General features: G+C 47.6%; 1 protein-coding gene across 3 annotated transcripts in view; it reads right to left on the bottom strand.

Annotated features, from left to right (window-relative positions):
- Positions 1 to 13,283, bottom strand: part of Ccdc180 (coiled-coil domain containing 180) — a 68,627-nt gene that overhangs the window by 31,890 nt on the left and 23,454 nt on the right. For all 3 annotated transcript variants that reach the window (XM_087659979.1, NM_001427684.1, XM_087659980.1), the window contains 8 exon segments: positions 12,413 to 12,452; positions 11,704 to 12,290; positions 10,149 to 10,366; positions 9,076 to 9,251; positions 5,979 to 6,159; positions 4,973 to 5,119; positions 1,244 to 1,388; positions 954 to 1,070 (listed from right to left, as the gene is read on the bottom strand). In XM_087659979.1, the coding sequence (XP_087516105.1) occupies positions 954 to 1,070; positions 1,244 to 1,388; positions 4,973 to 5,119; positions 5,979 to 6,159; positions 9,076 to 9,251; positions 10,149 to 10,366; positions 11,704 to 12,290; positions 12,413 to 12,452 (1,611 nt within the window).

Raw genomic sequence — 13,283 nt, 5'->3', positions numbered from 1 at the left:
CTAGTCCTTGTGTGCCACACACACCTGCCTTTTGGACACAGGTGTTCTGGCCAGCATTTCTTGTTCCACAAAGGCCTGGGTTCATAGTCTTGCTCTGCCACTTAGGAGTTGTGCATTCCTAAGTCATGGAATTCGTTAGCCTCAGTTCCCTCCACCCTCTGTTTGGGCCCAGGAGACATGCACAGAGAGTGGGGCATGGGCTCCATTTGCTTGACTTATGGTTGTGTGTGTGTGTGTGTGTGTGTGTGTGTGTGTGTGTGTGTGTGTGAGCGCGCGCAAGAGTATGCAGATAGTGGCCAGAGGTCAACATTATATGTTATCGTCAGGAGGGATGCACTTTTGTTTTAAATATTTTTATTAACTCTGGGAATTTTCCACAATGTATTCTCACCATACTCACCCCAACTCTTTGGCTCCTCTCAGATTTTCTCCACCTCCTTACCAACCCCAATTTCATATCCTCTTTTTTCATTGTTATTTAATAACTCATCAGCTTCAGTTTGTGCTGTCCACACAGGGCCTCTCATTGACCTGAACGTGCCAGGAAGGCCAGCCTGACTCGTCAGCAAGCCCCGGGGATCTGCCTGTCTCTGACTCCCCAGCACTAGAATTGTTAGCATGCAAACCAAACTCAGCTTTTTTAGGCATGGATTCCAGGGACTGATCTCAGGTCAGGAGCTTTAAGGACTGAGCTATCTCCCCAGTCCCTGCCTCAATTTCTTTAATCTCTAAAATGGAGCTAAAAAGCCGTCCACTCAGGTCTTACATGGACAAATTGTGCTGATTAAAATAAGTGGGTGACTGTGGTGTGTAAATACTCAGTGGATGGGTGGAGCTGCTAAGAGTTTGTCTTCCAGACAGAAGTGTAAGAACTATGGTACAGCCACTGCCCTGCTGGACAGTTTCCATCCGTGTGCAGGTGTTCACTAGATGGGAGGGCAGACGTGTCCTACCTGACACTTGATATTCACTTGAAGATTGGTCATCAGCCTCTGGATTTTCTCTACGAAAATAAGGTCCGAAGATAGGTTATGGAATTTACTCTCGAATTTGTTGATGACATCATTGGCCTGTAAGGAAAGGTAAGGAGGAAACTAGGGGAAAGTTGATCCGAAACATTAGACCTTGGAAGAACGGGGGAGCCTAATTAGTGCTGGGACCCAGGTGTACCCTTTCTTCAGGAGTGACGGCCTCTGGCCGGTCATCTGGGAGGCTGTTTGCAGGGAGGACGGGGAGCCCCCACCTGGTCCAGGTACTCTGTCTCCATTTTTTCCATGTGGATCATGATCAAACTTTCGACGAACTCAATCCGGGTAGCCTCCTTCTCCAGTCGGTGGCACAGCGTCTCAACTTCTTCAGGGGAAAAGTTGCCGCCCTCTGAAAACAATCTGGAGGAGGTTGAGGAGAAGCAAAGACAACCAATCAAGCTGAACAGCCCAGCACACCCCAAGGTCCATGGCTTTACATCCTAGTGTGGGTGATGGTAAGGTAAATGCAGGCCGTGCACATGCAGGGGCAGTGGGACTGCCAGGTTGCTAGCATATCGGGTTGGGTGCCCTGACAGAATGGCTGAAATGAATATACAATGTTGCACAGACTCCAGAGGAGGAGCCTCAGCATGCAGCACCGTGGTAGCGTCCCTGTCCAGCATGCAGGAGGCTCTGGGTTCAATTCCCAACACCACTGAACGAATGAGAGAACGAATGGATAGATGGATAAATAAATGAACGAAAAAAAGTCTACATAAGGATGAGATATCTGCCCTCCCTAGATGAAGTGAAACCAGAGGATTCCTTGGGATGTGGGTGGTGCCAAAGCTGGCTTTGACCTGGAGACTTTGACTCTGAGCGTCTGTGACTGCACATCGGGAGAGCCATCATGGAGCTGGAGCCGGAGCGTGGCACTTTCAGTATGGGATTGAGTGAACACGAACCCTACCAGGTTCCAGGATACTGAGATCCCAGGGCAAAGAGGAAAGAAAGCTCTGTCTTCCCTGAGAATCTGTTTACCAGCCTAATATGTGTTCTCTGGAATGACACAACAAAACAAAACCTTTCATTGGTCCTGAGTAGGTGTGACCCAGAGTGGTCCAGTAAAAACAAAAGTGGACTCTCTGAGGGAATGCCACGTGAGTTCAGGCCTAAAGTGGACGTTCTCAATAAAAACTCACGGTGGGGGTGGGGAAATGACTTCTAGTGAAAAAGAAGTCACAGGGAAGTAAGACACCATAAATAAGAACTGAGGGATAACAAGGAGCAGAAGGAAGGAGGCGCTACAATTATCTGGCATAAGTTACAAAATTATCAAATGTGAGACATTTGAAGAAGTAAGAGGCCTCTGCTTCCTGGTGAGGGGAGCAGTGGGACCAGCCATTGCATGCTTCTTGGTCTGGTGTGACCCTTTGGAAGTCTGAGCCAACACATACCACATACTGTTGCTTCTGTCTGGTATTTTACCATAGCAACAGTAACTAACGTAGAAAGATAAAAGAAAGGGAAGAAAACAGGTGCAAGCCCTGTAGACACTGCCATGGAGAGTGCAAGCATGACTAGGGAGCATGGTCACGAACAGTGACCATGGAACTACCGGGCACCGGTGGACGCTGTCACACAGTGCGATGGTTAACATTCACTGAGAGCCTCGCAGGATCTGGAATCGCCAAGGGACATGGTACTGGGTGTGTCTGTGAGGGCTTTTCCAGAGATGTTTAACTGAATGGGGAAGACCCATCCTAACTGTAGACAGTACCATCTGGGGTCCTAAACTGAATAAAAAAGAAGAAAAACAAAACAAAAGAGGAAGCCATCTGAACACAGCATTCATCTATTTCTGTGTTCCGACTGTGAAGGCAAATGTAACCATCTTCCTCACACTCCTGCGCCCATGCTTTCTATGGGATGACGGATCTCACCCTTGGACCAGGAATGAGCCAAAGCAAATACTTCTTTCCTTAAGTGCTGTGACACCAGAATTGGCAAATTGATTAACACACAGTGGTAGGATTCTATTTCAGGACAACCCCACAATGTTTGCCCATAGAATATGGAAAAAAAAACCCACATTTTTTGAGAACTTATATTTTTAAATTTTATGATTATTTATGCTAAGTGAACAAAAGATTTTTCAAATGATCTTAACATTTTTCAATTTTTTTTTAAAAAATAAGCTTTTTGAAAAATAAAGGTACCAGACACAGAAAGATGGCTCAGCAGTTAAGAGCACTGGCTGGTCTTACAGAGGATCTGGGTTCAGTTCCCAGCACCCACGTGGTAGCTCACACTCTATAACTCCAGTTCTAGGGAAACCGATGCCCTCTTTGGCCTCCAAGGGCATCAGACATGCACATACATAATGCACACACATACACACAGCCAAACTCATACACAAAAAAACGGATCAAGTATAGCTTGTTACAATGTAAAAAGAACTAAAGTCAGTATTATATTTAGGCATGAATGAGTAAAGTCAATGGGAAAAAGAAAGAGAAAGACAGACCAATGAGCACACGGAATGACACCATCATTAGTTACTAGGGGGATGCGAACTAAAACTATACTCTGACACTGCCTCGCTTTCTCTGCAATTTAAGAAGAAATACAGGCTGGAGAGATGGCTCAGCGGTTAGAAGCACTGACTGCTCTTACAGAGGTCCTGAGTTCAATTCCCAGCAACCACATGGTGGCTCACAACCATCTGTAATGGGATCTGATGCCCTCTTCTGGTGTGTCTGAAGACAGCTACACTATACTCATATAAATCAATCAATCAATCAATCAATCAATCTTTAAGTGTTAGAAAGAATTCAGAGGAATCAGAACTTCCTTGTCTAGTGGGAATGTATATCTATAGAAAATAGATGAGTCCTCAAAAGGAAAAGGATGGGACCACCACAAGATGCTGCTGCTCTCCTCCTGGGAACAGGCCCACCAGACTTGAGAGCAGCACCCAGGCAGATACCAACAACGTCCCTTGTACCACTGTTGACAATCACCCAAAGGTGTGAACAACCACGGGCTCATCAGTAGGTGGGTGGAAAAACAAACTGTGGTGTGCAACACCACAGAAGAGAATGCCACTTAGCCTTAAAAGGGAAGACAGTGTCAACATGGGATGTCACACAGACGAACCAACAGCGGATGAAACACACCAGGGAGAGAAGGGCAAAGTTCAGGGTTGCCTTCATAGGTCATATCTGGAGTAGCTAACCTCTTTTTATTTATTCCTTGACAGTTTTATGCCTGTATATAATGAATTTTAGTCATATTCACCACACCCAAGACCTCTCTCTTCCCTCCTCACCCACTTTTTTCTCAATAAGCCTTGCTCCCATTGTCACAGCTTTTGCATGTATATGACCCAATGAGTTGAATTAGGTTTGCTTGCATGGATATGGGGGTTAGGGGGTCACTGGCTACCATTCTGAAGAAGGGGACATCCTTCCCCTAGAAACTGGTCCTTCATGGAAGAGGTCTCCCGAGTCCGTCTCCCTTCCAGGATGAACTGTCCAATGGGCCCAGTCTTGTGCAGGTCTCTTTCGGGCAACCATAGCTCAGTGAGCTCATGGGTGTGATGGTTATGACGCGTCTAGAAAGTGTCCTTTAGTAAGACACCTCCCTCTGCTCCAAAGCTTCTCTTCTTTCTGCCCCCATCTGTGATGTTTTCTGAGACTTGGAGGGGGTGGTTAAATATGATGCACTTAGGGTTGAGCATGGAACGGTCAGTTTGACAGAGACAGGAAGCAAAATGGCAATGACAGGGATAGGAAGGAGAATGAGGAGCAAATGACTGGGATGTGGAATTTGGTCTGTGATGGTAGAAAGATCCTAGTGCTGGTGCTGATGCTGATGGCACTTACCAAACAGCACATCTAAAATCGTTATTTAAAAAAAAGCAGTTAAGAGAGGAACACGGCCGCCCCCCAAGAGTAAACAGCGGTGGCTCATAGAGGCATAAAATATACACTGCTTCCCACCTGCAGTGTTTGACAAAGTCAATGTTGGTGTAGCGGAGTTTGCCCAGACTCTCTTCTAGGTATTGCCGGAAGCTTCGCAGGGATACCTGGATGACGTCCACGTAGCTGAGCAGCTCCCGGTGTAGTGTATTGGTGAGATGAGCCAGCCTGGGGGAGAGGGGAGAGGTGAATGACCAGCCTGGGAAGCAAGAAAAGGCTGGGTGTGACCTGAGCCTGGTGGGGATCCTGGGCCCTGCCAGATACATCGCCCAACTCCTCTGGCCAAGAGAGCTAGAGAAATTAAAAGTCGGATGTGGGGGCACAAGCCTACAGTCCCGGCACTCATGGGGCTGAGCTAGAAGGATCACAAGTTCGAGGCCAGCCTATATGACAGTAAGCTGAAGGCCTACCTGGACAATTTAGTGAGACGCTTCCTCAAACTAAAAAGTAAAAAGGCATCGCCAGCAAATTAGTAAAGGAGTCCCAGCTCCACTGAGTCCTCAGAGCATCTGACTCCCCAGAAGTGTGGCACTTAACCCTGTGCTCTCCTGAAAAAAAATGCCCTGACAGTTACTTCTCTATAACAAAGGCCCCCTGAGTCAGCTGTCCTTGTGATTGGCTTCTATAGACCTGCTATGGTCCTTCCATCACTCAAATGCAGCCCCTGTCTTATGTCTCCTTGCTGGAGCATCTTATTCTATCTGCCCTGCAGACAGCCCAAGTTTTAACAGGAGCCTCCGAGTTCATCAGCAATGCCCTCCTGCGGGAAGCCCTTCTAAATGTCCCAAGGAGAAGCTATCTTTCTCACCATGGGCATTTTGGGGCGCAGCATCTGTATCTTGCATATGGGATATGGTCATGTACCTCTTCTCTCCCAGGCTGTGTACCCCAACCTGCCTCACACACATCAAATGTTGCCCATAGACTCTGGTTCTTTGACTTTGGTGAGAAGGAGCCATCTGTCCCTTTGCCAGAAGGAGCTGGGCATCTAGAACCAGCACCAGGAAGAAGATGCTCCAACCCTTACTTTTGGCTTTTAGTGGCGTTCAAGAAAATGTGCTCCATGTCGTAGATCTTGCGGCGAAAGTTTTTGCTCCGTACGGCTTGCTCTTCTTGGAACTGACAGAACATGAGCCTCTCCTTCTTCAACGTCTCGATCACACCGGCACAGTGGCTGTCTAGCCTCTCCTGGTGAAGTAGGAGCTCGGCTGCAAGAGAACGAGGAGAGCTGCTACTGTCTGCAGCCACTCCATCCACCCCCTGCCTCTCCTGGGCCAGCCCAGGGCAAAAAACACTCATGTCAATGAAGGTCTCTTGTTATCCCCCCACTGCCCTCTCCAGGGTGAGACTGAACTGTGTTGTGAGCCCAGGAAGGCCAGTGAACATCTGCCTCAAGGTCCCATACTGGAGAGAGGCTGGGAGCCTGGACTTCCTGCTTGGTGGAGCCTTCCAGCTGCCAAGAGGGCAAAGGTAGGAAAACAGAGAATCTCAGGGAGCAAAGGGGAGGGTGGGGGTATTAGGGGAGCACTGAGATGTTGGTGGGAACACCTCTATAAGCACAAAGCTGGGAAGTCTTGATCTGTTTCTTTGCACCAGTAAATACTATACCCAACAGCTCAAACTCCCCCAAGGTGAGGAAGAATGAAAAAGGATCAGGTTTCCAGAGTCTCTTCATAGACCTTGGTGGCGGGCAGAGAGCCACAAACCTCCCAGTATGCTACTACTTGGAGTAACTGGTAGAAGGGCTGTGGGTGAGGTTTTAATAAAAAACAAACAAACATAAACAAACGGTGTCAGCAAACTACGCAGACACGTGCACAGCCATGCTTAGCTCACCACTATTTCAAAGCTAAGGTGGCCTAGGTGGCCATCAACACACAGGTGGCTAGCTGAACGGCACAGTACATAATCCTAATGGAACTTTACTCAACCACGAGGGAGAATGAAATTATGTGATTTTCAAGAAAATGGCACAAGTGGAGATTTATGTTAAGCAAAACAAGCCAGTCTCGGAAAGTTAAAACAGTACGCGTTTTCTCTCATGTGTAATCTAGCTATTATATGAACGGATATCTATCTATCTGCCACATTTATCTGTCTGTCTGCTTGTCTGTCTGTCTGTTTATCATCTATGAGTGACATGAAACAAGAAAGGAGGAAGGAAGTAGACTGACAGGAGCAGGAATGGGGGACAAGAGACGGTAATCGAGGATGATAATGAGCAAAATACAGTGATATGTATCTATATGCAAACGAGAAAAGTGCCGCCAATGAAAAGCATTATTCCCTACGATAATTAACTTTTGAAATTTATAAAAAAAAAAAAAAACACACACACACAGCGCAGAGCTGGGACTTCATTGCTGTGGTCTGGGTTTCCAAGCTGACCATTGGTCTGGGGAGCCATACAGGGGAAAGGAGTCAGCCTTCGGTGCGGTCTTTTTCATCCCTCGGTACATATAGTTCATACATTTCCCAGAACTCAAGACTGCAGGTCTGGGGGCCTGCCGTTGTCGTTGTCGCTGCCCTGGGCCTTGGGGTTTGGATGGGGTTGTGTGGGAGGAGGCTCTATCAAATGGCATACCAGTGAAATACCAGTGGGGGGCCACCTAAGAATCCTATTAAAATTGTTTGCCCCTCCCCATCAGTGGAGCTTCCCAGCTAAGAGAGAGAAGGCTTGTCATTCTAAGCAAGACCAGCGGTGTGAAAAGAATGGCTTCCCCTCTGGAGCACAGTGCCTCAGGTCATCTGCTCACAAGTCCTCCCTACACCACTTCAGCACCTTCTCCTGTAGAGCTCTAAGCTCTAAGGTTTCTAAGCTTCCGGTTTGCTGCTAGATCATCTGTCCAGGGGTGTATCTGACAGATGTGTGAGAAGATCAGAAATCCAAGCGCTACAACGGGACGGGACAGGACAACACCCTTCCTTTTGCCCCTGACACTCTACAGAGGGAGGGAGGAAGAGAGGGGAGACTCATGTAGGGAGTGTGGGCCGTGCTACCAGACAGATATAAGAACTGGTGAGGTGGGGAATCTCAGAGATCTGAGATGTAGGAGTGGGGCTACCCCTCCAGTGCCTGCTCTGGGACAAGCAACCACAACTCCCAAGTGCGAGGACCAGGGGCGGTCAGTCGTGCACCGCAGCACCTAGGATGCCTCTCCATGCCAATGAGGTATCTCAATAGCCTTAGCCTTCAGCCAATGACCTTTCCTTCCTGGATAATTCTCACACTCCTTCCCCGAAATTATATATTCCCTGGTTCACCCAGAATAATTCGTTCACATCTACACCCTATAGAGAAATGTCAACAAGCTAAGATTGTCTCAGAGGGCTGCTTCATTAAGGATCAGCACAGGAAGGCCTTTGCCTAAATTCGGAGTGGTAATACTGAGACCCCTGAAGAAGGCCTTTTCTCTTCTCCCACTGCTCTGCCACTTGCTCCCAGGTGGACAGGATCCTGCTCGTCTCTAGGTCGATTGCGCAGTTGTGCTCTCATGCCCGCAAAAGGGACTCGCCCCCGTCCCCATCATGACTTCCTCTCCAAGTAGCACTGTGGCAGCGGTCCCCGCCCCTACCCCCGCGGGTACCAGGAGAGGACCAGGAACCACAACATTCATCCCAGACCCTGCTTTTCCCTTCCGGTCTGGTGAGCAGCCACACTTGATGACAGTGAAGGGAAATGCGGGCTGCAGACTCACGGTCCCAGATTTTGCCCTGTTTGGTGTATTTGCAGCGAAGAGAGGCAGAACCCAGGACACACAATGAACCCGGGTACCACAGACTCACTCAGGAGGGTGAGGCAAGGAAATTCCCACAGGTCTGAAGTTTGGGCTACATTATTAAGTTCAGGCCAACCTTGGCAACCAAGTGGAGATCTTGTCTCAAGAAGGAAAGGAGGAAAGAAGGGAGGGAGGGAGAAGGAAGATTTTAAAAGCTCATCTACTTATTCCTGACACATCTTCTGAGTGCGATGATAATCTATTCAGCTCTGTAGGGGGTAAACTGAGGCAGTTTTTGTTGTTGTTGTTGTTGTTGTTGTTGTTGTTTTAATGAGCCCATCGGCCAGCAGACCTCCTGCAGGGGATCTCTGAGGACAAAGTGGACCTTCTCAGGATGGCTCGAACCTGCTCTGACATTGTGAATATCCTTCTCCACTTGCTTGAGTCTTGGCTTGTGCAGGTGCAGCCGAAGCTCCAGCTCCGAATTCAGCTCGTCGACCTTGGTAGCCACAACGATCCGAGCGTTGAGGGCACTTTGGTCGAACCATTTCTCAAGATGTTCAAAGAAGCCAGCTCGAATCCTGGGGAGGGAGGAGCAAGGGTCAGTCATCTCTGGCTAGCAATCGAGCCCAGCAAGAGATCTTTCACACGGAGAGCAAACGTGCTTCCTGCTGTCCACGGTTTATCTCACTGAATGGATGCACGCCATCAATCCACTCAAACTGAGGCTGGGTAGTTTCCAATCTTTTATTCTCACAGAGGAGGCTGCTATAAATAACCCTGTGCTATGTCAAGTACAGAGTAGCTCAAGGGATAAAAGACACGAGGGTCTACATTTTATTCATATCTCCCCAGGACCATTGGGATACAAAGGGCTGGAATAATCTCCTTTTTTTTCCTTTTCCTTTTTAAGACCATCCTCATCGTCTATAGTTTCTTTCCCCTTGGTCAGTACAAAATACCATACACCGTGTAGCTTACCTTTGGTTTACATCCATAGAATTTTTAAATAAAAGAAATGTTTGGGGGCTGGAGAGATGACTCAGTAGCTCAAAACTACTTGTCGCTCTTGTAGAGGACCTTGGTTCAATTCCTAGCACCCAGAAGACAGGTGACAACCCTGTGTGACTCCAGCTCTTGGGGTTCTGGTTCCCTTTTCTGGCACTGTACATGTGTAATATAATATAGACCTCCAGGCAAGCACTCACACATATAAAATGAAAGTAAATCTTTCAGAAGTAAATTTTAACATTATGGAGTAGTGGCACGGGGAAGGGTGCTGGGGTCACAGTCACCAAGGATATCTATGTCTGTGAGCATTCTGGGACATTTGATGTTTCCTATGGTGTTTTTCACCCCTGCCCTCCCTCAGTTATGGGAGCTTTTAATCTTTCCGGCTAAGGTGAGGCTTCAGTTCCAGCACCTCAGGCAGGAAGTTCAGAGTAAGAGAATGCGAGCACGGTGGTTCGTCCACTCACCGTTTCTTAATCTTTAGGATTAGTTTGTCAGGAACAGCCACTTTCTCTATGTACTTGTTGCTGAAAGAGTCATGGAAGAACACGGTGTGCTGGGAATGGGGCCTACTGTGTATTTGTTGCTCATCTTCCACAGACAGGAAGGCAAAGTACGTGTTCCCGCTTGCAGTTGTGAAGAACTCCATTTCTTCACAGGAAATCTCCTCCATGACCTCTTCCTCCTATAGGGAGAACGAGACTTGAAAAATCAATGTCGGTGGATGCAGGTGACACCAGACTGACAGGTTTTGTACCAGTCTGCCAAAAAGAGCTTTCCCTAACCTCCTTCCCCACACTGAGCGCTTTTATTTACGCTTACTTGTTTGCAGAGCTGACCCCGGGATTTTTCGCATGCAAGCCCCAGATCCCTCAGCTTCATCCTCGGTAATTTTAAAGCAAGAAGATTCACAGGAATCTAAGTTCTCCATTTCCTTTGAAACAGCACCAAATATACTATTTATCATTGGCTGAGACAGAGTAGTGACAGCACATTTTTTACCACTTGCCATTTTGACCTATGGCTTCCAACCCTCTTTTCTCAACACATGTGTGAATGTTTGAGTTTGGAATTCATGCAAAAAGGAGGAGGAGGAGGAGGATTTGGGATAATTTTTTGCATTTTACCACCATAGAATTCAAGCAATGGCTTTGTGCATTTAGATGTGGTTTGTAGACAAGGTTTATTAAAATGAACTAATCGATAGCCCTCGAATGAGAGTGTCCTAATTGCCTTTCCTAATGCTATGATAAAAATATCCTGACAAAAAGCAATTGAGAAAGGGTTTATTTTAGCTCACAATTCCAGATTACAGTCTGTCATAGCAGGAAGTCAAGGTAGTAAGAGCTTGAAACAGTCACATCCACGATGGACCACAGAGAGAAATGAATGCTTATATGCTCATTTGCTTCCTTGTGCTCAGCGTGCTCTCTCTGCTCTTACACAGTTTAAGATGCTCTGCCTAGGGAATGGTGCTGCCCACTGTGGGCCTCGTCTTCCCACGTCAATTAACCCAAGACAACATCCCCACAGACATGCGCACAGGCAAACCTGATGTAGACAGTCTCTCCCTGCGACTCTTTACAGATGATTCTAGGATGTAACAAGTTGACAGTTTAAAACTGTCCACCAAGGGGAGCTTTGCCTGAATGTTTTGTTACATATCTAGTGAACAGGAAGAGAGAAGGGTTGAAGTAGAAGAGACCTGATGCAACGTGTGCAATAAACAGGAGGCGAGAAAGAGACCCCAGGGGCAGCAGATGAAGAAGGTCTTGTGAAGGATGACTCCAGAGTAGACTATGAATCATGAGGAAAAAAATGGCAAATTTCAAAAATCTTTGCTGTGAGGGAAGAATTGAGGCTTTGATGGCAAAAATAGGAAGGAATAAATACTCTTGTGGGACTTTATCTAGACCGCTGTAGAGACTGGGCCACTGGGAACCCTAGCTTAACAGAAGAGTATATGTAAGACCAAGACAGTGAACTTTCTTTATTCTCAAAGTGAGCCAGTGGCTGGCTTACCTGACCCATAGGATAGGTTTCCTGATAGTACTCCAGCTCGTCTTCATTCATACCGTCTTCATCCTCCTCATCCTCTCTTATTGTCTCCTCCTCCTCCTCCTCTTCTTCCTCTCCCTCTTCCTCCTCTTCCCTCTCCTCTTTTGCTTCCTCCTCTTCCCTCTCCTCTTTTGCTTCCTCCTCTTCTCTCTCCTCTTTTGCTTCCTCCTCTTCTCTCTCCTCTTTTGCTTCTTCCTTTTCCCTCTCCTCTTTTACTTCCTCCTCTTCCCTCTCCTCTTTTATTTCTTCGTCTTCTCTCTCCTCTTCCTCCTCTTCTTCCCCTATCTCTTCCCTCTCTTCTGGAGCCCTCAGATTTTCTAGGTCCTGAGATGCCTCCGAGGAGGTCTCTCTCAGGCCCTGTATTTCCTCAGCTTCTTGGGAAGGCCCCCCTTCAGTCAGGCTGGGTTCGGATCCTTCGCTTCCCTCTTCTTTCATGTCCTCTGCTGACTTCTTGGGAGCTACGATTTCTTCACCTTTGTGTGCTCCCATTCTCTCCCTTTGTTTTTTCTTCAGTTTCCTTATCTTCCGCATGAAGTGTCTCTCGTGGGATTCTGTCGGTGACCAATATTAAGGTTTAAGAATGCAGTGACCAGTGTTGCCCGGATTGGGACCCCCACCCACAGATGTACAGGGATGGTGGCAGGAAGGCCGGGACTCAGATCGTAAGTCTTACCTGGTTGCCTGAATTTAAAAATCACTTCCCCAGCCAAGTTCTACAAGGAAAAAAAGTTACAAGTCACCACAGGACCGGCAAAGCCTGTCTCCGGAGTGCTGCTTCTAAAGCTTTGTGTTCCTTTAGGGTAAAAGGCTCTGATGCAGGCCGTGACCCACTTCATTCACTGGGGCAGTGTGTCCCAAGTCCATGTAAACCTCTTTCCCTCTTAGTTCCCAGCAGGCTACCACACCTGCTTGATAAGCGCTGGAGGATGGAGTCAGGGCTCCTGACAGGGTCTCAGAGGTGAACTAGAGAAGGGTGAGCAGAAGGGTGAGAACCCACTGCACCAGTGTCCGGGGAGGGTGGATAGAATGAGCCTGATTGACATGATCCTGAGTGATTAGAGCCTGTGAGGATCATCTAAGGAAAGAATGAATGGGGCTGGGCTTACTTTTAGCAGAATCATGTGGCAGTAATAGACATTGTGAATGAGACTCAAAGCATTGCAGAAATTAGACCTTTCATTTTAAGATCAGAACCTATTGATTGTGTGTATGTTTGGGGAATCTCTATGAGTGTGTGTGTTGTGGGGGGGTGCACGTGAGTGTATTTCAGAGAATGGCTTTGGGTGTCAGGCCTTACTGTCCACCTTGAGGCACGTCCTCGTTGTTCACTGCAGTATAAATCGGGCTGGCTGTCTTCTGAGCGTCTAGGGATCCTCATGTCTCTCATTCCCATCTCCCCATAGAAACACGGGGACTTCAGGTTACTGTGGTGGCATTATTAGAGGGTGTAGCCTTGTTGGAGTAGGTGTGTCCCTACGGGTGTGGGCCTTAGGACCCTCATCCTAGCTGCCTGGGAGTGTTCATTCTGCTAGCAGCCTCCAGAA

Source organism: Rattus norvegicus, chromosome 5, assembly GCF_021556685.1.
Source record: "Rattus norvegicus strain SHRSP/BbbUtx chromosome 5, alternate assembly SHRSP_T2T, whole genome shotgun sequence".
Lineage (NCBI taxonomy): Eukaryota > Metazoa > Chordata > Mammalia > Rodentia > Muridae > Rattus > Rattus norvegicus.
This window is presented reverse-complemented; position numbering and strand designations above follow the sequence as displayed.